At 39.8% G+C, this 26,903-nt stretch overlaps 2 protein-coding genes across 2 annotated transcripts; one reads left to right on the top strand and one right to left on the bottom strand.

Moving 5' to 3' along the window:
* LOC118114225 (cysteine-rich and transmembrane domain-containing protein 1) lies at positions 1-16,908 on the top strand. The gene is made up of 3 exons (XM_035164546.1): positions 1-409; positions 1,518-1,748; positions 15,728-16,908. The coding sequence occupies exons 1-3, from the start codon at positions 236-238 to the stop codon at positions 15,881-15,883; spliced, it is 561 nt and encodes a 186-aa protein (XP_035020437.1). The 5' UTR covers positions 1-235; the 3' UTR covers positions 15,884-16,908.
* A 2,206-nt stretch (positions 16,909-19,114) lies between these two features.
* sdha (succinate dehydrogenase complex, subunit A, flavoprotein (Fp)) lies at positions 19,115-26,898 on the bottom strand. The gene is made up of 15 exons (XM_035164029.1): positions 26,808-26,898; positions 26,088-26,171; positions 25,741-25,902; positions 25,454-25,597; positions 24,656-24,820; positions 24,386-24,534; positions 24,134-24,258; positions 22,854-23,022; positions 22,539-22,734; positions 22,198-22,369; positions 21,791-21,909; positions 21,401-21,512; positions 21,150-21,280; positions 20,568-20,681; positions 19,115-20,475 (listed from the first exon to the last, which is right to left on the bottom strand). Exons 1-15 carry the CDS (start codon positions 26,868-26,870, stop codon positions 20,389-20,391), a joined length of 1,992 nt encoding a protein of 663 aa, XP_035019920.1. The 5' UTR covers positions 26,871-26,898; the 3' UTR covers positions 19,115-20,388.
* Positions 26,899-26,903: the final 5 nt, after the last annotated feature.

Below are 26,903 nucleotides of genomic sequence, written 5' to 3'. Positions count from 1 at the left end.
CACTATTATTTTGAAGGTGTTGACAGGAACACGTGTTCTCTGTACGTTACTCGACTTACTTAATGAGTAAACTTCTAACTGGCACTTGTCTTGCTACTCTACGGTAACGGAGGGAAAGTAGCGGCGGTGGACTTTAGTCTCTCAACACCTTTTAACCGGGATAAAAAGACGTGAAGCGTGCGGGGACATTCATCTTCTTCTTCTCCTGAAGTACCAGAGAACAAGCAGTTGTAAAATGGACCCCAGTAAATCTCCCACGGCTCCTGCGATGAACTACGGCGGTGAGAAGTCCTCCATGGGCCAGATGCCCCCTCCGGCCTACCTCGCCAGCCCCTACCCGGGGTACCCGCCTCAGCCCGGCATGGGATACCCGCCTCAGCCCGGCATGGCATACCCACCACAGCCGCAGGTACACATCCCTAATATGAAAAAATAAGATGTCCATTTGCACATTAGTGTCCTCTGCACTAATTCCCATCTGTATAACTTAAAACAATTATTTTTACATTATTCCATATGTTTGCCTCTATAATAAATATAACACTGCTATTTAGTGAAGTATACCCATCTATATTACACATACCCTTTTTCATACTCATTCATATTGTATACCATAACTGCCAATATTCTTAAAGCAGGTAATATAAGGATATATATGTATGTATATTTCAATATTTCCCTTTTACATAATTTATACATATAGTATACATCCGTGTGCAATCATCCTGTGCCACTGCATTTTACTTAAAGTATATTTCTCCTCAAATAATATTTCCATCTGTAGTGAAAGGTGTGTGTACTGTACATATTCTCTTTCATTGCCTATTTTACTTTTGTTTTCTTTTTTCTTTTGTCTACCTCATTCTGCTGCTGTGAATTTCTTCAGCATAGGATCAACAAATCTTATCTTTTAAAAACAGTCCTTGTGGGAACTTTTCTTTTTTTCTTTTATATTCTTTGTATCATGTTTTTTTTATGTGGGTGGAGGAGCCACTTCTGAGAACAAATTAATCTGTTAAATCATAAACCAGACATGTGAACTTTGACACTAGCAAAATAATAAAACTCAAAGTGTTTGTCACAGCAACGACTGGCTAACCACACCATATTCAGTCTAGTTTCACTTCCTCTGAGTTTTATGTGTCACTTATGTTTGACAGATCTGATGGGATATTTCACCATCAGGACAAACTGTTTTCTTGTTTACTGCGAAGCCTTCCTCACTTTTCCCTTCATTTTACATGAAAAATTAGTTAGAATTTAGGACTCGATATATGACTATGTTTTCCCCTTGTGCTGCTTCTGTCTTGTGCTGCTGTTTCAATTGTGAATTCCCTCTTTGTAGGATAAATAAAGGTATCTTATCTTAACTCATCACTGGGCTTGCATTATGCATTAGATATATATCAATATAACGTATATTGAACAATATTGATGATAAATATATTGCGATAATTATTGATATTGTTTTATGGCTCAGCCCTATTGGAATTGTGTTTCTTGCCTGTGGCCTGCAGGGCTTCGGATCTCCACCACCTTATGGGAACGAAGCATACGGACATCAGCCTCATTCCATGCGTCAGGAGTACCCAGCACACCCGGCCACTGTCACCGTACACCAGCCCATGGTGTACGTGACTCGGAGTCCGCTGGCCGAGCCTGCCAGCGACTACATGTGTTACTCCGTATTCACCTTGATGTGCTGCTGCCTGCCACTCGGCATTGCTGCCCTCATCTACTCTATCTCAGTGAGTTTGATTCACTCGTATTCACATGCATACTCATGATTAAATTCTAATTTATTTGTATAACACCAAATCACAACATATGTTATCTCAAGACACTTTAAGGCTGAGCCCTTGTAAAATTATATAGTGGAACTCAAAAGTTCCCACTATGAGAAAGCAGTTGGCAACAGTGGAAAGAAACAAAATTCCCTTGTAATGAGAAGAAACCACAAGATTCAGTGTGGGCGGGTCGAGTTGGGAGGAGAGGGAGAGGGGGAGAGAGATACACCAGGAGTGGTTGTGTATCTCTTGGGTTTAATACTGGTTTGGCCTAAACAGCCTCCATTTTACATTCTAAACAGCCTCAGTTATTTGTGGCGTGCATGCGTGCTGTGTGGCAACGCAAGAGTTAGGTATAGTAGGTCTGTGAGGAAGAGATGGCACATGTTGGCAACAAAAAGCTGAGAAAGACATTCGGTGGTCCTTAATCTTGTGTTAGATCAGATGTACCCAGCCATGTTTTTAATAACCACGTGTTCTCCCCCTTTAATAACCACATGTTTGCCCTTGCTCTGTCATCGATTATTTAATAATTGTGTTGATCTGTTGCTCTACAATGTAGATTCAGAGATTTGATTTGACTGAAAATATCATGACAAATCAGTGACTTGATTTCTTTTTTTTACTCAGTTTTAATCTATTTATCTGATGCCTCTTTTTGTAAAATGTATATAGAGGGGACTGTAGTAGTATTTAAGTAATTGCACATTTTCTCCTGTTGGTGCAAACATCTGTTTAATTTTGTAGGCATCACAGGGTCATGGTTCCTGATTTCCAGGGAAAATTGAGAAAACTAATTATGTAATAGAAGGAATGTATTGTTAAACTCCAATCCAAAGTTACACAGCATCATTTATCAGTAAGACATGAATGTAGTATTTACTCTTCAGAAAGCTTCATGAGGACATAGAAGGTTTTCTCTAGTAACATATTCATCACTTGAGTTTAGAATTAATTCAGCAGTTTATATAAAAGCAGTTGTGGGTCTGTTTTGTGTTCAAAACATTTATTATTGAGTTTGTTTTTCCTCTGTGACCCACTGGAATTGTTTGGCGTAAAGAGAGTACATATTTGAGAGGAAGAGTTGGCTGATTGTTTCCATGAGGTTGATTTGAAACCTCAGAGTGGAAAAATACCCCCAGAGGGTGACTTACCACACTTTCCTTCAGAGTCAAAGCTAAATTTAAAATTTGCACATGGAAAGAAGCTGTAAAGTTGCCATGGAACAGCTCTGGTGACTTTCTTGTATGGTTTGAATTGTAAATTGCAATAAAACATACATTTTAGGGAAGTCATTTGTTGCTTGAGTTTAAAGAATGTGAAAAGAGACAAAAGAGACAAGATGGTATTTTACTATAAGACATTCTGCTTTTGGCCTAATAAATGCAGTGTCTCAAGAACACTGGGAGGGAATTCCTTCAAACTTGGCAGAAATGTTTCCCATTGGATGAACTGGTCAGATTTTGGTCTAATGTCACAAGTCAAGGTCACTTTGACCCCAGGATAAAAGCGATATATCAGGGAATTTCATTAAATCTGGCACAATTATTCACTTAGACACAGAAATGACCTGATTACAATTTGACGGTCAAAGGTCAATGTAACCTTGGCCATAATTACAAAATTCATACACTTATTATGACCTTATCCCTTTTATCAAATACATTTAAAAGTCTTCACTACATGAACTTGAAGCCTTGGTGGAAGCATGTGGTCGGGGTCAGAGAAGAACCCATTAAATGTTGGTGCAGATCTGGATCGTGGGGCGGATCCAAGAATTATTTTTCAATTTCTTAGGTGATTAGGTGATTATTATTGAACACGCCCTGGTTAATATGTACAGACCAAAGTCCAATAATAAAGGTATTTTTTCGTATGGCACGTAGGTCAACTGAGTGATGCCTGTCTGCATCTACAGAAGCAGAATCATCTGACTGTAATCTGGAGCAGCCACTCAGCCAGAAACCTTTTGGTGTCTGCCTTCAGCGCCGTTACGCTAGTGAACAGATACTGGAAGAGCCCCAAGGCTTCAGGACTGAGCCGACTACACCCTGATGCAGGGAAACAGAAACCTAAATACGTTAGCTCCTGCTGTGTTTGTGTGAACCTTCTTATCCAGGATATTTCATACAGGAGTCACACATATTCACAGTTTGGTTCAATAACAGTAGATTGACACTTCGGTATCACCGCATTGTTCTGAACCTAATCGGATTATATGAATACCATAATAGTATTTTTGATAAAAGCTATACTATGTTAATACTAACCGGTATTAATATGAAACAAAGGCTTCATATCTATGACGTACCATTACTTCAAATGGAACATATTCAGCTGATACAATATAAAAGTTTTACAGAGCTGTGATATAAGCACCTGTATTGTTATTGGTGCTGTTGCTACACATGCAGCTCCAGATGACTGCAATGAGTAACTTTAGAAAACATGAACTTCAGCACGTACAAAGTTATGTAAGATAGAGTCAACAAACTTGAATCACTAGGTTTATATTAACATCTGATCCAGGCCAGGTTCCCTTTAAAGGAGGATCATTTACATTTCTATATCACAAGTCTTTTTTATGGGTATACTGAATGATCTGTGATAATCCAAAATTGACTGAACCTGATTATTGTTCCCCAAAGGTTGTTTACATTTTTGGCGATTCTGTTTGCTGCCAGCAGTTTCTGTTTGCACTGTTACCATGGACGTGCAGACACTTAATTAAGTAACTATCAGGCAAGAGCTGAAGTTATAATGAGATTTCAGCTGTATGTGTGTGGAGTTTGGTTTCTGGTTTCAATGCAGTGTTGCCTGTTGATCAAGAGGTTTGGCACAGGGGCAATGTGTTTTTCGGAGGGGGGGGCTTTTGCTTTATATGTACATATAAATACACACAATATATTTCATTGTACAACACCAATTTTGCTTGAATACGAAGAAGAAATTCCCAGAGAACTAAAGCTGTAAACTGTGCAAGGAAACATCTCACTTGGTGCATTATTAAAAATGTTAAGGTACGTCTGTCACAATTCAAACTTTTGTTGGACAAGATATTATCCCAAATTTCGATAAATTATATAATTTGCATATTTTAAACCATATTATACCACTGATATAATGATATTATAGCATAATCCTGCATAATCTTTTGTGTTAGGTTGGTATGCAGCATTTCACTTTAGGATTGTGTGTGTGTTTCTGTGTGTGTCTGACTGCTCGTCACTCTTCTCACACACAACCTGACAATGACATGTATTTAGTTATTAATCGATGATGTTGGATCATGAATCCGGATCGTTCCTGTCACTTTAACTCTGATATCCTGGCTGTGTCGCGTCTCGTGTTCTGCCTCTGTTCTGATCCTGAAGCAGCGGCGCTGGTCTGTAGTGGAAACCCTGTATTCACACCTTTTGTTGTGTGTGTGTGTGTGTGTGTGTGTGAGTGAGTGGGGATCGGGCCGGCTCGCGGTCTGTGTGTGTGAGTGTTATCTCCACTCTCAGACTGAAAGGGGGGAGATGAGAGAGGCAACACGACACATCAGCTTAATGTTGGGTACACCAGTGCACCAAGGAACAGTTTCAGTCGCACATGACACCAAAATCTTTGCCATGGCAGCAAAGATGAAATGTTACCAGAGAAATGCCAACATGATTAAGTCAGTTTGGCTTAAGGGGTTAACAACTTTGTCAGAAGACTGCTGTTGAAATTTATCATCTGTCACATGGTACGAGACAAAGTCCGCTTCCTCTCATCCACCACACTTACAGCCACTGATTGGTTTAAATGTTCGGTGTCTTATGTGACTATTAATAAATATTACGTGTCAGCCAGTCAAGCAATAATAGTATCCTGACAACATTAAAAAGTCTGATAAAACCTACACCTATTTTTCTTTTTATGCTGAATTTTTTAACTAATTGTTCACATATTTGTGCACATCAATCAATCCGTGTGATAACAATAATATGCCTCAGTTTTAATGATGGTCTTATTGTCTTCGGGGGGTAAAATCTCAAAAGAAAATGAAATCTCGCTCGCTGTCAACAGTTTCAAATAGAACATCTTTCTTGTTATGTGGTGGAGGCAGAAATCTTGGATTTCAGAAAAACCTGTGCTTTTATTTTCTAACCAATTACAGACACTTTACAAGCAAATAACACAAGTAAAAAACTTGATTTTTTTGCTAATCTTTTCTGAGACTCGGCTGAAGCCTTTACCTGACTAGAACATGCCATATCCTGTGATGTAATCATGATGAAGATCCTATATATATATATATACTGCTGCTGCATGTATCTCTGCAGCTCACCACAGGGAATTATCTGATGCTTTACTGCAAAGACCAAATCTTTCTTCGCTTATGGAGTCGTGGCCGTCGAACAGAAGAGATCAAACATGTCCTCTCAAAAGATTGGTTTACATTGAGCTTTAGCCTATTCATGTAAAACCCAGTGGAAAACCCTGGTATGACTTAATCTGTTGCTGTATTTACTTAAAGGCTGTGATAGTGTGCTTTCTCTAGCTCCCTTTTTTTTTTACATGGTTACTCCAACCTGAACACTCATATCCTATTTCACTGCAGCAAATCACATGCGTTAAAGTCAACAATATGATATCCAACATTTCACAAATCTGATCTCTGAATAATAACTTCCTCATTGGCGACTGCTCTCCTCCTCTCCTGCTCTTAAACATCGGCCGTAACCTTGCTTATTTGCTTTCTGTGAACATATCCTATGTACTTTTGATTACTCACGTCCTTATCATCTGTTACTTTCCCCTACATCAGACCTCATGACGACAATTCATTACATGACAAAGACCTTTGGAGCATCCACCTTAACATTTCCTTGTAGGGTCAAACATTGGAATAGGACTCTGAAACACACATGGAAACATTTCCCAGATCAAATTATTCTTTCTCTGCAGAACATTTGCATTCCTTTGAGCACACTCTTTGTGATATTGTAGCTGCATGAATGACAAACAGAGCGGTGTGGAAATAGAACATGCACAATTGTCCTGGAGTCACTTGTGAAAGATTGTTAAAATGGGCCGCAAAATGTCATAAGAGTATGTTTGCAGTTCAATAGATGCATCCATATGGTTCCAGTCATTCAATACACAGTGCAGAAGTAATGGATATAACTCAATTAGATTTGCAGTTGGTAGTTCGGTAGCTGGGGGACAAGAAAGGGTAGAATAAATATAGTTGTTGCAAAGTGTACTTAACAGACTGCAGTTTCCATGATGGATTTACACACCTCTGACTGACTGTTAGTAGATAAGACTAACACCGTAAGATTGAATCCACCTCAGCTGTGAGGACTGCAAGAGCCGATTGTGTGATAGTTTGGTAGTTAGTACAGGTTTAGGTTATCTGGCCATGTATATGTCTAACCATGTCTAACCATAAGAAGGGTCATCATGTTTAAAACACTGGGGTTGAAACATTATTCCCTTTGTAACACATAATTGATATGTACGCCATCATAAAATAAGGTTAATTTCTCCGGTGTGTATTTTTCATCTGGAATTTGCGCACGCACTTATTTTGTGGGCAGAGTAAGAACATTTGATGTTAGTGAATGAGGCCCATTGGTAATGATCATATGCTGTATTTCTGGCATTTAATATTTGTGTTCGTCTGCTACCGTTGTGCATGTGCACAACTGATGTTAATTGGCCAGTAATTTTGTGGTTTCATTTCATAGCAATCCATCCAATTGTGATACATCACTCCGAACTAAAAATGTTTGCGCAAAATATTAAGTCAGAATATCAGTCATCCTCTGGGGACTCTGAATATCTGCACCAAACGTATGGCAGTCCATATTAAAGTTGACATATTTCAGTCCGGACTAAGTGGTTGCTAGCTAGTTATATAGAACTGTTTGATTCTCATAAAGCACAGTGGTTATATGTGAGCAGTTTCACAGTGCTGATCTGTTGTACCGACACAAAGTAAAGTCTGTCAGATTCACCGTTTAGGTGCATTGTTCAAGTGATTTAAGTTACAGCTGCACTGTATTCAGATCGTGATTTTTCACCCTGTTTCGTTCATTACACTTATTGAACTATAGTTTACCTACTCATCTGGCTCAACAGACTTTCAAAGTGTTATTTAAGTCTTTAACACATGTGTGGTGGCATTAGTGACGTTAGGAAGCAAGGCTTTCCTGGGTTTACACTGCAATAAACAGCAGAATGAATTCCCGTCTGTTGAGAACTATTTGTTGATGATCAGTACAGCGCCCGTCATTTTCCTGTTGTGCTTCCTTGAAGATAGACGTGTCTCTGTCCCTCCTTCCTGCCCGTCCCTCTGTTGCAATAATGTGTCTTGAAAACACGAAATTTGAGTCCAGTAAGTGTGGACAATGTGTTACATTGCATGCGCCATAGTACCCACTTGTATCGTCACTGCAGTTCTCACTCGCTGACTTTTCTGTTTTACGCAACCATTTCAGTGAAATGCCTGTATCTATAAACAGCATTATAAATAGCATGAATGGTGATCACGATGTTGTCACAAGGATCTAATAAGCCTTGCAGTATAGACAGGCTTGCTTGAGTCCCCTTAGAAACTGAAATAGAAACATTGTCAAAAAGGAGTAAGTGCTTGTAAGTACTTCATTCTTCTCCTGAGTTGTTTTATATATAAATCAGTGGAGAGGACGCCTCATTGTGCCTCCGTTATTCTCTTATGTGGCTAAATGATGAGGGAGCTGGATGAACTTTGAGGACATGGAGCCGAGTGATTCAGAGGTAAGAAGAGACGGGAAGAAATGAAAGATTTGGGAAGACAGGAGGGACAAAGAGGGAGTTGGAAGTACAAGTGTTTAAGGGACAATCAAGAGACAGCCATGGTTAGGGTTTGGTGTGTGTCAAACTGTGTGTGTGTTCCTGTATTACTTCACAGAGTTTATTACTGGAAAGGTAAATAGAAGAGGAGGCAGAGAAGGAAATGAGATCAAGTGGAAATAAAAGATAAGGAGACGGGGTGTGGCGGAGAGAGATGGGGATGACTGCTTGAATCTGTCCCACTTAACATCCTCTATGTGGCATTTCAAGCACAAAGGACCAGTGATTTAGCCTCTTGTGAAACAAACTCAGCGTTGATTTCATGTACACATTCTTTCTTTCCTGCTAAGTAAAACAGTATTTTACCTTATAAATGTCTAGATTAATGAGAATTTGTCTTCTGTTGGATGAGATGTGGAGAGTTACAATGCTGAACACAAGAAGTGTCCACACAATAGATTTTTGTCAGTGCTCTGTGGCCAAGCCACTCCTCGCTCGATGGCAGCGTCAACAAACGGTTCTTTGTCTCGTCACATCTAAGCTCATTTTGACAGTGGATTAACCTCCAGACATTAACTGGAGGGGTCTGTACAGTGTGAAGTCATAATAAGTTACTTCCTGTCAACAGATCCCCTCTACTGCAACAGTAAGAACATTCATCATCAAAATACATGGAAATCACTTATAATACATTATAGATTAAATTATTCACATTCAAAAATATTTTTTTACTTAAAACATATTTTTATACTACTGCTAACTGCAACCCTAAATGTCACTAGTTGCTAAATCTAGGTTAGATTATTTGAGATCATAGTATTGATAAGCTCAGACATTATCAGTTCAAAACATGAAGACAAATGATCTACTGTTTAATTTTGCTACATAAAAGATATCTTGCTGACTTTGGGCTCTATTTGGATCATATGAGGACAGATCCTCTTGCATTATTTGAAAGACTGAAAAGAAGGCTGCAGAGCCAGCTGCAGGGTTTAAAAGGGGTTTACTCTGTCCCTAATTCAATTAGATTTGCAAATGTTAAACGTTTTTGAGAAAATAAAGAAATACCGTTTTCAATTCATTTTTTTAGTGGGTTAAGCTGTTTGTCAGACCATAGGTCCATATTAGAATAAAAGTGAAATAAAAACATATATAAAACAAATTAATTAAAAAGTGCAGCACAAAAAGACACAATCCAATCATCAAGCTTTACAAGTACACATGGATTAATAACACGTATAGACAAATATAGATGTAGTAGTAGTAATAGTAGTAGTAGTAGATACTGTAAGGGTAGTAGTTAGATCATCTGTACATACCTAGGCTTGTGGTGTTCTTGCAAATGATCGAAGCGTGTTAAACAAATTGGAAATGTAAATTAAGTTAGACTTTTGGAAGGAAATTAAAGTCTGCACCTAAAATTCTACCCCCACATCACAACAAGGCAGATACACATAGAATAACCTGTTGACACTGATCATAATAAACTGCTGCTTTGCCATGAAGGACCACGTGAGAGCTCCTCATTAAGCTGAATGAGCACAAAATGTGATTATCAACTTTTCCATCAGCAGATTTGTTTTAATTTCTCATTAACAAACTGATAGGATTTCATAATCCCACCTGGATGACAAGATTAAACACTTACATCTAAAACTTCTCATCTATCATCACAAGTCCAAATGATACCATTAGAGAATGTGTTGTTTTTCTTGCATGATGTTACACGGTCGGTTTTAGGAATCCAAGTCCCAGTGGAGAGAGCTATGTGTTAATCAACTGAGCTGCAGAGAATAATGTGAAGACAAACACCTGTTGCCTGCCAGTCAAATTGGCTTAAAGCTTGTGGAGAATTCTGCAGCACAGAGGGTCATAAAGGATGTAAATGGACATTTAATACATTAACACTTAAGTTAAATATTGTATAAAGCAAAGATCGCCGATCCTAATTTATCCTAAAACAAGAAATATGTATTTAGATATAACTGGATGTATTCTGTCTTACAGTTAAATGCATTAGGAAAGACTGAATAAACACGTTCAGTAGCTGTGACCACATTGAATGCAAATATTTGTTCAACTGGATTTTCCCCAGGTCAATATGACTAATGAACTAACTGACTCCTTTTGTTTTCTGTTTAAAAATAATGTAATTTGACTACTGCCAGCCACTAACACCTATAAGGGCTGGACGATAAGGCCTGAAATTATATCAAGATAAACATTTTCACATCATTCGATAATTATCACAATAAATCATATTATTATTTCTTTTAAATTAAGAGACCGATCTTTTCTCCTGTGTGAAGGTTGTGGTTTTAAATCATTTATGTGGCACACTTCCCCCATATATATATATATATATATATATATTGAACCTATTGATGAAAATTACAGTATATTTTCAATTTATTGTGCAGCCCAGCGGACTATAATATACTTCATTGACATTTTGAACAACCCTAGCATTCATGTGGAGACATGGACTTAATACATTTGCATCCCAATAAATTTAGGAACAATATTAATTGTTGGCTGCTAAATGCTCCACTATGTCTACTCGCTAGTTGTTAACAATTTGACGATGTGACGTTCAATACTGGTAGATTGTGTATAGCGGGTATCAGAGATTTGTCACTAAAAACAGTTGCCTCTTGAACTAGAAACAAGATTGATTGCTGCAAGCAAGAAAACAGAGAGCTGAAGAAAAAAAACACTTAAAAAGCTCCACAAGGGTGGCGTGGGCAGAATACTGCATTTACATCAAATAGTGTATTGATCCGTGCAGCTTTAAATCGACACAGGCAATCCACTCTAGCTACCTCGCGATGAATCACCGTGAAGCCTGATCTGTGATGGTCAGTGTATCAGCATTTCCAGTGTCTCAGGCGTGTCTTTTTTCTCTCTTGGGGGCAAGCACCAGGCACAAGCTTGTACCCTTGTACCCCTGGGTGGGCCTCACCCCAGAATGTCAGACTGTAATAAATCCCAGATGTGGCATTTTAAAGACCTACCTAGTGGCCCTTTTGAAGTTAAAAATCAGAGCTCACATTATAAAGGCAGGCTTCCCTTGAAACTGGCTGCAGCTTTGAGGCTACGTCTGTTTAGCCATGCACAAACAACAACAACAGCCACATAGACCCTGGTGACTGAAAAAATATCCACAGAACTTGGTGTGTAAAGGTCTTTAGTATGAAAACAGGTACATGTGTGTCAACCAGAGGTACACAGAGCAGTGTCACAGAGTGGAATGCATTGCCAGTGTTGACTTTGCCGTCAGCCAATCAGATACAGGCCCTGAGCTGAATCACATCGTGGGAGTGAAGGTTAGGAATGATGGAATGTTTGGTCGAGGTGTCAAGTAATATTCCAGCAAGTGATCAAAGTGATGCCAAAAGTGAGGGGCAAAATTTGGCAGACATTTCATGCTTTTTATTTGAAATGTGTAGGTGATATATATATATATATATATATATATATATTTTTTTTTTAATAAGGCTTTGAATTGCAGATTTTTTAAAATACATTTTTGTGTAGTTGGCTTTCATGGGTGCCTGGTGGGGGAGCAAACCTGGAAAGTTACACAGTTGGTGAGGGGTAGAGTTTTCTGTTCAGGCTCGAAAAGAAAAAAATACAGCCCGACCCGAACCAACAGGCAAATCGTTTTTTGTGTGTGAACCGGAGCCTGATTAGGTTAATATAAGCTGCACTGAGATTGTGTTATTGTGTCCCTGAGACGTAGTGATGTAAGTGTTTCTGCTGGCAACAATTAAACGTTGCGGCCTGCCATGACAAAAAAAAAGCGGGGGAAATATCACAACAAACCAATAAACGAGGTTTACACTCCCTGCCAACTCCTGCGCTGGCCTGCGCTTACTTCACAACAATAAACAACAACACTAATCAGAAGTTATTAGGGCTAGTACAGTAGTGAAGGGGTTGCTTTGTGTTAGATTCCCTCTAGAATTTATGGCTGGCCTGCTCCTGCCCCCACTGCAAAAAAAATGATCCTTGTGTGTTAAAAATAAGTCCAGGTGAAGTGACGGGTATCCACACTCAAGTGAGGGGGCTGCGGGTCCTCCCCAGGAAAAAAAAATCCTGCATTTTTTTTCACACCACCTATCCTCTTAAATTAAAGGGATAGTTCATCCAAAAATAAAAATTCACTCGTTATCTACGTCTTCAAACGTGATAAAACAGAACAAACACAACATGCCTCCATACTGCTCCTGTGGTGTCATCGAGGTGTCCGCAAGCCCCAACATTCATATTCGAAACAAGGTCATTGACATTGTGTTTTAAGCCTAAAAGTCAGCTGATTTCTTCCGACTAGGTGCATTCAGGGACCGTCGGAAATGCTATCGTCCACTAGCTTAGCCACTTCTGGTGAACCTTTAGGCTTAAAACACGGTGTAACTGACCTTGTTTCGCAGTATGGAGGCTTGTTATGTTTTTTCTGTTGTTTTATTACGTCTGAAGATGTACAATGACCAATGAGCCACATTGAGTCATTGAGATAGTTTAAGTCTATGTGGAGCTGTGGTTAAACTGACTTCGGGAATTCGGAGAGATCTCATCTATGAGAGAGACAGACTGAAGAAGTACTCTGCTCACTGATCTGAGTGGTTTGTTTGCTGAAGAGAGATTATCTTTGGCTCCCAGATGTCAGGCCGTGGAAATCGAGTGAGCTGTGTATGTAATTAGCTATTTATTGTGTCCTTGCCAGGGAGCTAAAGCTAGCTAACAGTTGTCTGTAGACATCAGCCATCACATCACAATTTTATATTAAAGTGTGGCTTCAGTTTGGTTCACACAATCTAAATTCCCAGGATGCTTTCTGAAAAGCGCTTTAAGCAGCTGTTTTTTTTTTTATCTGATGTAACTGAATCATCAAGATTTAAAGTGAAAATTGTCAAATGAATCAACTCTTGATTTTGTGAAGCGAAATCAAGAGTTGTGAACTGTGGATGTCCAGCCTTTAATTTCACCTAGTCAAACCAACAGGCTCGACTCTTTGACACCATGATTTTTTTTCGGGGGGGGGGTTGTCTCACCACGTGTGAGAAAGGCTCCACAGGCTTTTGAAATCTGTTCCATCCTCTTTCATCAGCTCTTTTCACTTCTGCTCTCTCTGTGATTTTCTCACAAATATCAGGCCCCATCGCTATCCACAGTGAATAGGAAGAAGACCAGGGAGAGAACTACAGACAGACACACTGACCGCATGAAGATAGACAGACACATTTAAGCAGCAGCAAGATACATTTTCATATCACTTTATCACCGTAACCATTATAACCTTGTGATTTATATCATATGATATTATCAACACATGTTTTTGTTTTTCAGAGCACACTGTGAGAAGAAAATTTTAACTAAAATTCTATGTCCTGGAGTAAACCTTTTAAATATTTGGCAATCGCATCGTGCGAAATACAAGCTAACTTTGGTAAAACAGGACTCCCAGTAAATTAATTGCAACTGTAGTCTTTTTATCCTCCCTTAACCATCTGACACTATAAGAGCGTTTGGCTGCTTTTCAAAGTGATAGTTTGCCTGGAGGATTATAGACGACTTACTTTCCCAATTGCTCGGTCAGCTGACTCAGTTTATTTCCTCTGTAGCAGCAGAACATGTTGCAGCAGCCTTCAGAGTAATAACTACTGGTTAAACCAGACTAACTCTCAAAGGCTCACTCAAGACGAACCTAAAAACCCTCACTAGTCAAGGGCAAGATTTAGGCTTCAAACATCCTTAAAAACCAACATTACCCATTTTTACAGCGTACAGCATCAGCTCACTGACCACAGTCACTATTTGTGTCACGTCTGCACCATTTGACTGTTTATAAAGAGGTCTGCACATAACAAATGTTTTATTTCCTGCAAAGCATTCATACAGTAGGTGTTGCAAGTATTCAAAGACACTCACCTCAGACGGTTTCACAGCAAGTTAAGTGCCAGTAAAAACAGAAGGTTGTTGCACTGTGACTGGTTCTTATGAAATTCAAGTCCTTCCCTTGCAGTATGAATGTAGCTTTAGACAGTTTATCATGACAGTTGAAGGAACTTCCACAACCTGACTGTGTACAACCAAACTGTATTTAGCTGTAATATACAGCACACATTGTGTTTTGAATCCTCTAAGACCTTAAACAAGGAACTAAAATCCCTGAGCAGCAGGGGGAGGTCCAAGACTGTTTTTTTTACATGTAAGACGTCTTGATTTCATGGATGAATTTGCCTCAAAATGTAGTCAAACACATTTGCTGACCATTTGTTTCCCCTTCACTGAGTTAACTGTTATGAGACTGAAACCTGGTAAATATCTAGGAGGAGAATAACAGGGAACATTGCATCCATTTGGCCCAATTTGAGGGGTGGGTGTTATATGGTTACATTTGATGATAGATATAACACAGTAATAGTTAGTAGTGAACATGAATGTAGTGTCAATGTAAAGTAATGACTGGACTAGTTTGGAGACCTTTAGCTTAGTTTAGTAGAAATACTGGAAAACTGGTAAACAATAACATCTATGTCCAAAAGAGACAAAACCTGCCTATCAGCACAATTAAAGCTCAATAATTAACTAATCATTGTTTCATTTTATACAAAATCCTGAGACAGACTTGTTGCCTTTGGACAGAGCCTGGTTTAACGTGTCCTCCTCCTGTTCCATCTGAATCTTATTGCTAAACTAAGCTGACTCTGTTCTTGCTGTAGCTTTCATTAACATTATTAACGTTAGAGATGTTGCAAAACTGTCATACACCAGATGGGCAGGATTTATTTTGTGATGTTTGAAATACAGGTCAAAGGTTTCAAAACATGCGCAAGTCTAGATGGCATTAAAGTAAGAAATAAACAAAATTGACTCACATTTAAATTGTAAAGGACCATGGATTAGGAAAATATCCTGTGTATATATCAATATTTTGATATAAACAATGAATCATATGACGTTGTTGTTCTGCAGATGAGGCCCTATCATACATACTTTGATAATATAATGTTCATTTGTGGTACAGCAATCTAACCTTTACATCTGAGAACATAAGGTGGATTTTAAAAATATGTTATATTATATTTAGCTCAGTCATTTACGTTTTAAATATTTGCTCTCACCCTCAGACTCGTGAAGCCAACCACGCCGGTGACCAGCTTGCAGCGGAGCGGAGCAGCAGGTTGGCCCGGACACTGAACCATGTGGGCCTGGGAATCGGACTTCTGTTCTCCATCGTCATGGTTGTCTACATCGTGGTTGTGGCGACTGTCATCTCCCAATAAATCAGCTTCAAAATTGTTCCCATATTTCTTGTCCCCATAATCATTCTACACCAGGTTGTCGAACCACGTCAGGAACATGACCATCAGAAAGGGCTTATATTTGCTAACATGATTGAAATCACCTTTTTTGCTAAAATGCTTTTGAAAAGTTTCTGATATTTGTTTAAGTAATTGGCCACTTGTTTTAAAGAGACCTCAGAAGCTTTTTCCATTGTAATTACGTTTCCATTACGTTCCAACAATGCAGAGTAACCACTTCAGCTTTACTGTGTTCACATTCCATCGACAATTCTTTTTGTTTGTGATTTGTTCTTTCTGTTATCACACATCAAAAAAATATGCTATTTAGTCAAACATTCTTCCACGTTAATGCCTTAAGATCACGTCTCGGGTCCATGTTGCTCTTCCACACATGCAGACTTCATGTTTTATTCAAAGAAAGTTTTACATTTTGTGTTCAAATTGCAAATGTTTATTCATTGTGTGGTTTTAAAGAGATTTGTCTGGTTGTGTGATGGGGGGACCACTGCTGCCTTTTCAACTGATTTGTTGGCTATAAAAATGCACTAACACCCTGTAACCCGCTTAGAAGTATGCTTTGCTAGAATCGCAAAAAAACCCAGCAAAGTAATGCCTTAAAAATAACTCAAAAAAGGAGGGGTTTGAAGCTCACCCTGAACAAGTGAAGTAAATAGTGTCTGTTTGTCATCAGATAGTCTCTGAGCTCAACTTGCACACCACACAGGGAAGGCTTCCCCTTTCTTCCAGTTGAACAGGAACTCACAGCTTCTCTCAATATCAGCAGAAATTTAGCAATAGTGTAGCCAATGTGGTGGACATGGCCAGTTTATAAATCAGGGGCTGTGGTTCTGTGTTTGAAAGTTGTGTCATGTCTCACTGGTCGGGGTGTGGTTTTGTCATTTAATGTCTGTTTCTGTTTTCTTAACCATAGCTGAAAAAAAGATTTTACTTTGTACCAGATTTCTTTATAAATAAAAGTGACGTATGTTGAGAGAAAAAAATCACTTGTGCCGTGGTCTGTTGTGATGATTTGTAACTGAGCAGTGCCAGATCCTAACAAGGTTCGTCACAATACATAAGAACATTTATGGTGCTGCTGGGGATTTTAGAACAGATAAAATGTTCTAATCTTCGTCTGTCTTATATCCTTATGGGCAAATACTGCTGCCCTAAGTTGTGTGAATGTGATTTTACAGTGCTTCTGTATCGTCTTTCCAAGGTACTGAATGTTTTACATTGCCTTAGTAGAGGAAAAATAATTGTGCATTTATCTATGTGTCCTCAATGTGTTGCGGTCTATAGGTTGCAGCACAGGTGGTAAGCAGTGTCGCTTCACAGGGAGATGGTTTGAATCCCGATTTGTGTGGAGGTAGCATTCTCTCCTGTGTTCTCCCTGTGTCTGTGTGGGTTTTCTCTGGCTTCCTCCCACAGTCCAAAGACATGCAGATTAATTGGAGCCTGTGAATATGTGTATGTCTCTGTATGTTGTATTTATATAGCAGATTCACCCATTCATACACTATACACTGTCTGCAATTTTGGGGTTCAGAAACTTGCCCAAGGACACTTCAGAATACAGACTGGAGGAGCCAGGGCTTGAACCAGTGACCCTCTGTTTAGTTGCCGACCCTCTCCAACTCCTTACCCACAGCCAACATGTTATGTTAGCCCTGTAATATGATAATACGCCTCTCGCCCAATGTCAGCTGCGATTGGCTCCAGCTCCACTCAAAGAGGGCTACTGTTCCTCCCACACCCTCTACCTTGTCTGTACTTGTGTGTTTGTCTATGTCTTTTATCTTTAACCCTGTCTTGTCCATTACTGCCTGCATTGCACTTACATTGACTGAAATTAATTCCTAGAGCTGGAATAATGAAATAAAAGCAGTGCAGATGTGTTACATACAATATTAGGAAGAGGACCACAAGGGGAATTAGTGACAGGTCACTTGCATGAGGAGGAAAGTCCAGTACCATTATCACTAAAATTGTCTGTATTATATATTTTCATTATAAATATCCTTTCTATCTTTTTATTTTTACTATATATATATATATATACGATACAAACCACAAACTTGAATAAGCATTACTATTTAATCGCAAAGTCACTTTGCAGCAACTTCTGTTTACAATAATGTTTACTCTGTTTTTATTTTCTCAACCGTTTCCCCATATGAACTTGAGAAACTAATTCAACAGAGGGTGTGGCACACAAAATGTTAAAATTAAAAAAATCTCTTTATTTCCCCTCGACAGTTCTTTCATTTGTGCCAACAGGAAGTGTGTGCTGAACTTTCTGTTGTAAGTGTTTTTTCACAGCTAAATGTGAGCACAGAGTGCACACACACACACACACACACACGTACAAAGGTTGTCCTACTGCTGATCTTCTAGTTCAACAATGTTCCTCTGCTGCCCCCAGTGGACAAAAATGCAACTGTATTCAATAAAAGCTGCAAACTCTTTTAAAGGGGACATAGCATGCAAATTCCACTTTATTAGTGCTTCTACAGGTTAATGTGGGTATCTGGCATGTCTACCAACCCCAAAACTCTGGGGAAAAAACACTCGCGCGTTTTGTTATAGTTCCTCTAAGTCAGAAACGTCATGCTTGAGCGACTCGATTGCGCTTCCTGGGTATTGTGTCGTAACAAGGAACTGGAAGTCTCCCTACATGGTCTTGTAGTGCTCTGTCTGCTTGTGTGCTTGTAGTGGATGGGCAGAGGGGGACATTTAATTATGTGATTGGGAAAATTAAAACTCCAGGACAACAGAAGGGGAATACAAAGTATGGGATGCATATTTGATAATTTATATCATATAAAATATGTAATTTATATCGTTTAAAATCATGGGGGAGGGGGAGCTGGCTCATTAGCATTTAGAGGTCACTCTGTGGAGGGCTGTTTTATACAGGGTAAAAAGGGTGCTGTTTTATATGATCCTTGTGGTATTTTGACCAAAGTATGTTACAGACATTTCATTAAGACCCCAAGGAACCATATCAACTTGTGGTAAAATGGGCATGCTATGTCCCCTTTAAGTTAAACGTGTCATACCTCTGAAATGTTTTGTGCAAAACTCAATGTTAGGTACATGATATATTTACTATATCGATTTTTAACTGCATATAATTTAAGTATGTAGGTGTTCATGATAGTGTGTCCACTCTTTGAACATCAGATGAAGACAAACCAGGAGATTTTGTATCTATGCATGGTGTACACTTTATTAAACATATGAAAATACATGCAGATGGCAAAAACTTGTCAATTGTTTTTTAAAAACAGCCAAATAAATTATGTTACCCTTGGAGCGATTCAGTACAACAAACGCATGCATTTGTTAAATTGTGAAAGTTGTAGTCGAGGCGCGGGAAGTGAATTCCAGTGGGTGGGGGAATCACACTTAAAGTTGACATCACACGCGACTGTTTCTGTAGAATCCACTCGAATCTCATCTTCTTTTCAAGCACTTAGAGTTGACACTGATGTCTGGACTCTGAATAATTCATAACTTATGAGAGAACACAAATCACTTACTATCTAAAAGGCCCAATACCTAAAACAGCTCTGTGCACTTCACTGAGCCTCACTGGAATTTACCCTCAAGAGATAATGACAACACAACAAAAACATGTCATTGTTCCGACACCATGTGGCTAAAAAGATTCAAGCTGATTCATTTGGTTTACAGGAATATATTGATAAACCTAAAGCTGATTATCTACCGAACATGAGTTATATGTATTTAACCATTTAGACCACACAAATATCAAAAACCTAAGGCAATGGTATGTGAGAAAAGATTACTTCATACTTAACATAGTAGTACATAACAAGTACATACAGTATAAGTTGCCATGTTTGTTGTACATTTATGCAATATTTACAAACTCAACACTTCCTCTAAGGTGCGACTGTCTCAGTTGGATCTCACATCACAATAATTTCCATCATCTCCTCACTTCAGCTCGAATTTGAAAGGTTTCTCAGATTTGACCAACTGTCACTGTGCCTACATTCTTAATGCAATGCAAGACCACGAAATGAAACTATAGTGTTGTCACAAAAAGTCGAGCATAGGTGTTGTAACACGTTGACTATTCCTTTTTATATTTTCCTGTGCTCATCAGCTAAAAGCTGAAAAATCCACATTTCTTCACCTGTCTTGAGTGTTTCAAGGTATATGGATACACAAAACCAGCTCACACAGCATGAGAGGTCACAAGAGCACGTTGATATTACCTGATGCACACACAAGACCAAAAAAATGAGAGGAAACAGGAAAGTGACACAAAGGGATGAAGTCGACAAGACAGTTGTGTATTTAACCATTTCTAAATGAGTACAAATGTGCAACTGAAAGCAAAACTTGTCCCAAAACATCATCTCCTTTACAGAAAATGTATCTTGTTAAATAGTAGATCATTGAGTAAGGCGGAGATGAGGGAAGGGACCAGGGGAGGAAGAGGAGGTCTCTTAGTAAGAGCGGATGGCAGGTGGGACGTGAGCGCAGTCCTGCTCATCCAGAGAGGTGTCAATAACCGGGCGGTACTCCAGGGTCACCTGTGATCAAACAAAGGCAAAAGGTGTATTTAATGTATACACACACCATTACCCTTAAAATGTAGAGAACACACTGGACACACTGGGTGTACCTTGCCAGTCTTGGTATCAACGTAGGACATAGTGTGTTTCCTCCAGTGCTGGTCGAAAGGCTTCGTCTCCTGACCCTGCACGGGCTTGGAGTAGTCATGCTCGTCGACACGGTCCTGGAAGTTACAGAGAGGGGAGCGGCTGTTATCAGGAGTGAGGTGTTATGCTTGCTTGTTTATGTAATTATATACAGACACAATAAGGAATACAAAGTCAGCTTAGAATAGAAGAGAGAGAGTGAAGCTACTTTACTACTACTACAACATGCACTGAACTTCAGATAATCTCCTGAAATAATCAGGAGGGGTTGTATGTGAGAACACAAATGTCCCTAGTCAGTTGCTACGGACATTCTCCGGAGGTTCTCCTGACAGCCCTCTAGAGTAAAAACTCTGGAGATTGTCTGAATGAGCCCATGTGAGAATACAGCAGGGGTTTATCCGGAGGATTCACAGCGAGCGAGTGGGTGTGTTGATGAAGAAAAAATATATACAATTATCTCAGGATGAAAAAGGGGTGTCAGACATGAAGAAGACATCGAAGAAGACCACTGATATATACTGATAAATTCAGATAAAACTGACTTTGAAGTCCTCTCTGGCGTGAGCTCCTCTGCTCTCCTTCCTCTGCTCAGCAGAGTTGATGGTCTGGACGGCATTCAGCATCAGATTCTGCAGCTCCAGGGTTTCCACCAGATCTGTGTTCCACACAATGCCTGGAAAGGAGGGAAGAAAAAATACTTTAAGTATCTTGCCTTCCAGTGAGACAAATAAGGAAATCTTTTGAACGTGGAATTGTAAACCGACAGAAACAGGAACACAGTTTGGTGACGTACCTCTGTCGAAGGTCTTGATATCATCCATGCTCTGGTAAATAGCATCCATCTTCTCACATCCCTCCTTCAGGACAGAGCCAGTACGGAACACTGCAGCGTGAGCCTGCATGGTCTGAATAGAGAGGCAGAAAAACACACGCATAAATCATGTTTCTATACAGATCAAGTTTGTCCGAGATTTTGAAAAATATACTAGATGCGCACACAGGCCAGTTGATACTGTGAGGGATCTCAGCAGAATATTCTTTACCAATGTATAGTGTCCAATGTGCAGTGAATAACCCAAGCTATTGTGATGTTTAATTACTTTCTGATTACACACTTCCAAATAGTTTTCCTTTTTCACTATGTCAGTTTGTCATCAGCTTGTGTGCCTGCTTGTGTGTCTACCTTCTGCATGTTGAGTCTGATCTCAGAGGTTCTCAGGCTTCCGTTAGCAAACCTCAGCTTGTCCAGGTTGGCCACAGACTCCTCTCCTGCACTGGACTTCAGAGGAGACAGATTCTCTCCTGAAAGGAGAACAACACATCAGAGTCAGCAGCGACGTGATATGAACTAAAACTTCTGATGTCAGCTATAATTCTGGAGTGTTGACAAAGTAGTGGTGTTATTTGACATTAAAACAGAAGAAGAACTTACACTTCTCAACTCTCATCACCCTACGTCTCTATGTCTAAAAGAGCTGCGGAAACTTGACAGGATTTTTTTAAGTTCTGCAAGTTGTATGAGTGTGTGTTTGACTTCTTGTAGACATTTTTGCATCATCAATGATTAAACAATCCAACAGTGGTCCTCACCAGGTTTGTGTTCCTCTGCAATGGTGAGGGCGCAGGCTCTGCCAAACACCACCAGATCCAGCAGGGAGTTGGCACCCAGTCGGTTGGCACCGTGGACACTGGCGCATGCCGCCTCACCACAGGCATACAGTCCAGGAACCACCTTATCCACTCCGTTAGTATGAGTGATCGCCTGTGGAGAAAAAAAGCAGTGTGTCAAGCTCCTAGCAAAGTACTTCAATACCTCCGATATGTGTACCGTATATACCGTAATAAATAATATATGTTGGTATTTTTTAAACTGCACCAAGAGAAAAATGGAATCAAAACATCTCTAGCACGCATGGTTAAATGTGCCCTACCTGTCCCTTGTAGTTTGTGGGAACTCCACCCATATTATAATGAACAGTGGGCAGGACGGGAATGGGGTCTTTGGTGACGTCGACTCCAGCAAAGATCATGGCCGTCTCCGAGATACCAGGCAGCCTTGTGGCCAGCTGCTGAGGAGGCAGGTGGTGAAGCTGCAGGTGCACGTGGTCCTTCTCCGGCCCGACACCCCTGAACAAATGAAGGCCGACAGGGGTTTAAAAAAAGGGGAATCAGCAGCTTCCTGTTCAGTGGTTTCAATCTTCCAGGAGTGGTAATTTAAGTGTGACAGACTCCTACTCAGTCCATACCTGCCCTCTCTGATCTCTATTGTCATGGAGCGCGACACCACGTCTCTGGAGGCCAGGTCTTTGGCGTTGGGTGCGTAGCGCTCCATGAAGCGCTCTCCCTCGCTGTTGATCAGGATCCCTCCCTCACCGCGGCAACCCTCTGTGATCAGGCAACCGGCTCCGTAGATCCCTGTAGAGATTCACATGTTAAACCAAAGTCTGTCCGACTCACTGATGGTCAGAGATCCAGCTCAGTCATCATTTATCTAGGAATAGCATCATAGTAGGCAGACTTTGATACTAATCCTCACAATAATGTCCCAGTTTGATATGGGGTACAACATTATTCCTTTGTGTAACCATGGTAACTTAAATTAGACATCAAACAGGTCACATCACTGGGCTACTTCATCTGTAAGTGAAGGGTCTGGTGTCGAATGTCCAGCAGGAACAAAAATAAAGATGACCACTTGTCTATGTAACCTCTATGTCAACAAGCTAGCCTGAACAGACTCATGAATCCACCCCATTTTAAAAAAGGCACAACATCGTTATTAAGTTAGGGAGTTCAAATAATATGTAATCCTAAGTACCACATTACCATAAAAGAACACTGAGCGTTAATAAATTAATTGTATTATTGTTCCATATAGTCAATGGGACAGAAGGATATGGTGTAATAGTCCATTTTCTTTATCTCTCATATACACTTGAGCAGTTCTCTAAGAATTAAACTATAGATAATTAGTGTTTACATCTAATGAATAATCTTTAAAAAAAATCTCCCTCAAAAAAAGAATTACATAGATCACTAGATAAAAGTGTGAATAGACTGAGAATGAAAAACATTTCTGATTGTTCATACTCTTACTACACCATTAGGGCTCGACTTTGACAAATGGACTTTGAACTGTTGCTGATAAAATATCTTGATTAGTTAAAATCACTACAGCGCTGCTTTCAGACGTGCACTGGACTCCGCCGTATTTTCCCCGGAGGAGGTGCATGTGTGCACGCAAATGTCAGAGTGAGACGCTCCGCAGTTTCTACAGGCTTTATCCGCCTGGCCTCCAAGTGTAATGTCCGTAGAAATGCAGAAGTCAATGTGAAAGGCAAACTCTGCAGCCAATTCTCCGGATTTTACCCACAGGTCATGTCTGAAAATGGCTTAAGCAATCCAGACATGTCTTTCAAATACGTACACATATTTAGCTGCAGTGGAGTCGTTAACACAAGACTCAGTTTAACGCTTCAGAAACTGAACTACTTCATAACTTGATCTTTAAATGTATTTTTCTCACCAGTAGGATGGAACTGTACAAACTCCAGGTCCTGGCAGGGCAGGCCAGCTCTTGTCACCATCGCATTTCCGTCTCCTGTGCTAGTGTGGGCAGATGTGCAGCTGAAATAGGTTCTTCCATAACCCCTGGAAGGAAAGAAACACATGTGCACAGGTGAAGAAATGTATATTATATCAAAACTATGGTAATTACATAAAGCTGAAAAATCAAGACAGACTATAAGCTGAGTTGTGTTATTTTGGCGTCGCCTACCCAGTAGCAATGACAGTATTCTGGGCTCTGAAGCGGTGAATGGATCCGTCCTCCATGCAGAGAGCAATTACTCCTTTACACTCTCCATTTTCCATCAGCAGGTCCAGGGCAAAGTACTCCACAAAGTAACTGGTGTCGTAACGGAGTGACTGAACAGAAGACAGACAAGCAGAGAAATACAGGAAATTCAGATAAAACCGTGCTTCACAAAAGAACTTTATGGTTGGACGGAGTCAGAGAAAGAAGGTGAGAACCTGTGTGTGTACTTACTCGTCCATATAGTGTATGAAGTAGAGAGTGTCCTGTCCTGTCTGCTACACAGCAGCAGCGGTGAGCCTGGCCTCCTTTTCCATACTTGAGACTCTGACCTCCAAACGCCCTCTGGTAGATCTTCCCATCGTCAGTGCGGCTGAACGGCATGCCAAAGTTCTCCAGCTGGAAAGTAAGACGGCAACATGAGTTCCTGATCTGCAATTATTGTGCGTCAGATGAACCTCAGTCAAAAGGTCAGCATTTGGTTTATAATCTGAGCCGGTCTATCCTTAACCCTTATGTGGGTGTTTAAAATGTATTTAACTACAATTTTACTATAGATGTATTAAAATACATCACCCTCCATTGGTCCATCTTCTTAAATGTATTAAAATCTAATCTTTCTAACTTGCAAACCAGCACATTTTAAATAATAAAATCTGTATCCTGTTTAATTGGTGTAATAACAAATATGTAATTGGATAATATTTTATACGGTGAGCAAGTGAAGCATTATGAAAACTGTACTAGCCTTTATGCTATTGAAATTGACTGACTTGTCAGTGTGATGATTTATTTGTTATAAATATCAGCCTAACAACATTACAGCAGGCTAGTATGTGATATGATTTGATTTTAAATATATATTTACAAAATTATCCCAAAGATTCAAATGATTTCCAGTTTTGAAACCTAATTTTGCTTTTTTTGGGGGGGGGGTTGTTGTACATTCTAATTGAATGGTTTAGCTCTTTAGTGGTCAGAGGCCCGCCCTTGCCAGTTAACATGCAACTGGGTATCTGAGCTAGATCTTACCTCCACTACGGCTGCAGGAGCCTGCTCTGTCATGTAGTGAATTGCATCCTGGTCTCCCAGCCAGTCAGATCCCTTCACTGTGTCGTAGAAATGCCACCTCCAGTCATCATCCTCCATGTTCCCCAGAGCTGCATTGATCCCACCCTGTGCAACAAGTCGACAATTCAAATCAATTGTCTTTATTTGAAGCCTAACAAAACAAATCTGTAAAGATTTATTTCAACATGCAGAAAGACTTGAACAAGCTGAAACATCCATCAAGAATTGATGGATGAAATGTGTTGTACCTGTGCAGCGACAGTATGAGACCTGGTGGGGAAGAGCTTGGTGACGCAGGCAGTGTTGAAGCCAGCCTCTGACAGGCCAAAGGCTGCTCTGAGTCCTGCCCCTCCAGCTCCTACCACCACGGCATCGAACTCATGATCCACAACTGGGTACTGAGTAGAGATCTGCAGACAATGAAGGAGAGACGCTACTGTAAAACCTCAGGATAACTCATGGAGTTTGCATAATGTAAGGCTAGTTTGCTGTCATCATTTTTACATTTTTTCCGACAGTAAGTGTGATTTAGACACCAAATGCAGAGGCCAATATGAGAACACACAAACTGAAATTTCTAGCAAATCCCACTCACATCATCTGATACTTTGGCACTGTTCTTCTTGCCATAGATGGAGAAGTGAAGGTTCCTGGAGCCCTGAACTGCAGCAGCAGGCACCTGACAGAAAATAAAACAGTTTATAACAGAGGAGAAATTAAAAACAGAACAAATCTTAAAATTTAAAAAAATCAAATAGTGACGGCCCCTTATCTAGAGAAATCAAAGACTGCTAATAAACATAGAGTGCTATAAATGTATTGCTACGAGCACCCCAACAACAATACATAATAAATAATTAATGTTTCGTTACTTGTGTCATCACCTTAAAATGACTTAAGTCGAAAGCTTTCATTAGAAACACGTTATAGTCCATCCTCTATCATTGAGCATGTTAACATGCAGCAGCTAACAGGTATTCACAAGGGCAGCGGAAGTCCCTGTTATTAACTCGCTGACAGAGCTCTGTTGACAGTTTACTGTAAACGTTACTAACAATGTATGACGTCAAACAACTCGAGATGAAATAACTTTGAGGAACATTTTAGTTAGACTCGTAAAAAAAGCTTTTTTCTTGGTGTCACATTGAAACAACCTCGGCTACATAACACAGGTTACGAAAGGCGGAGTGCGCTGGTTACGAAAGCTCAAAGTGTGTCCACTTTGGTCCTTTCTGCTCGAAAAAAGCAACTAGAAGACATAAACATGGCATCTATAGATACATAAAGAGTTTAAAGTCGTATTGTTATAACTCACAGCTTTTGATTTCGATAAAACCCTCTTGGAGAGGAGACGGGACGCGGCACGGACACTCGCCATGTTGTCAATTGAAGGACCGAACCTGAAACAAGA

The sequence above is a fragment of the Hippoglossus stenolepis genome, chromosome 8 (genome assembly GCF_022539355.2).
Source record: "Hippoglossus stenolepis isolate QCI-W04-F060 chromosome 8, HSTE1.2, whole genome shotgun sequence".
Classification (NCBI taxonomy): domain Eukaryota; kingdom Metazoa; phylum Chordata; class Actinopteri; order Pleuronectiformes; family Pleuronectidae; genus Hippoglossus; species Hippoglossus stenolepis.
Note: the sequence above shows the minus strand (reverse complement) of the source record. Positions and strands in the feature narration are given on the sequence as shown.

Coding starts and splice junctions, on each gene's coding strand:
- LOC118114225 (XM_035164546.1), top strand. CDS start 236: ATGGACCCCAGTAAATCTCCCACGGCTCCTGCGATGAACTACGGCGGT. Junction 410..1,517: donor CATACCCACCACAGCCGCAG/GTACACATCCCT, acceptor TGTGGCCTGCAG/GGCTTCGGATCTCCACCACC. Junction 1,749..15,727: donor CCCTCATCTACTCTATCTCA/GTGAGTTTGATT, acceptor TCTCACCCTCAG/ACTCGTGAAGCCAACCACGC.
- sdha (XM_035164029.1), bottom strand. CDS start 26,870: ATGGCGAGTGTCCGTGCCGCGTCCCGTCTCCTCTCCAAGAGGGTTTTA. Junction 26,172..26,807: donor TTTTATCGAAATCAAAAGCT/GTGAGTTATAAC, acceptor ATTTTCTGTCAG/GTGCCTGCTGCTGCAGTTCA. Junction 21,281..21,400: donor TATCAAGACCTTCGACAGAG/GTACGTCACCAA, acceptor CCTCCTTTCCAG/GCATTGTGTGGAACACAGAT.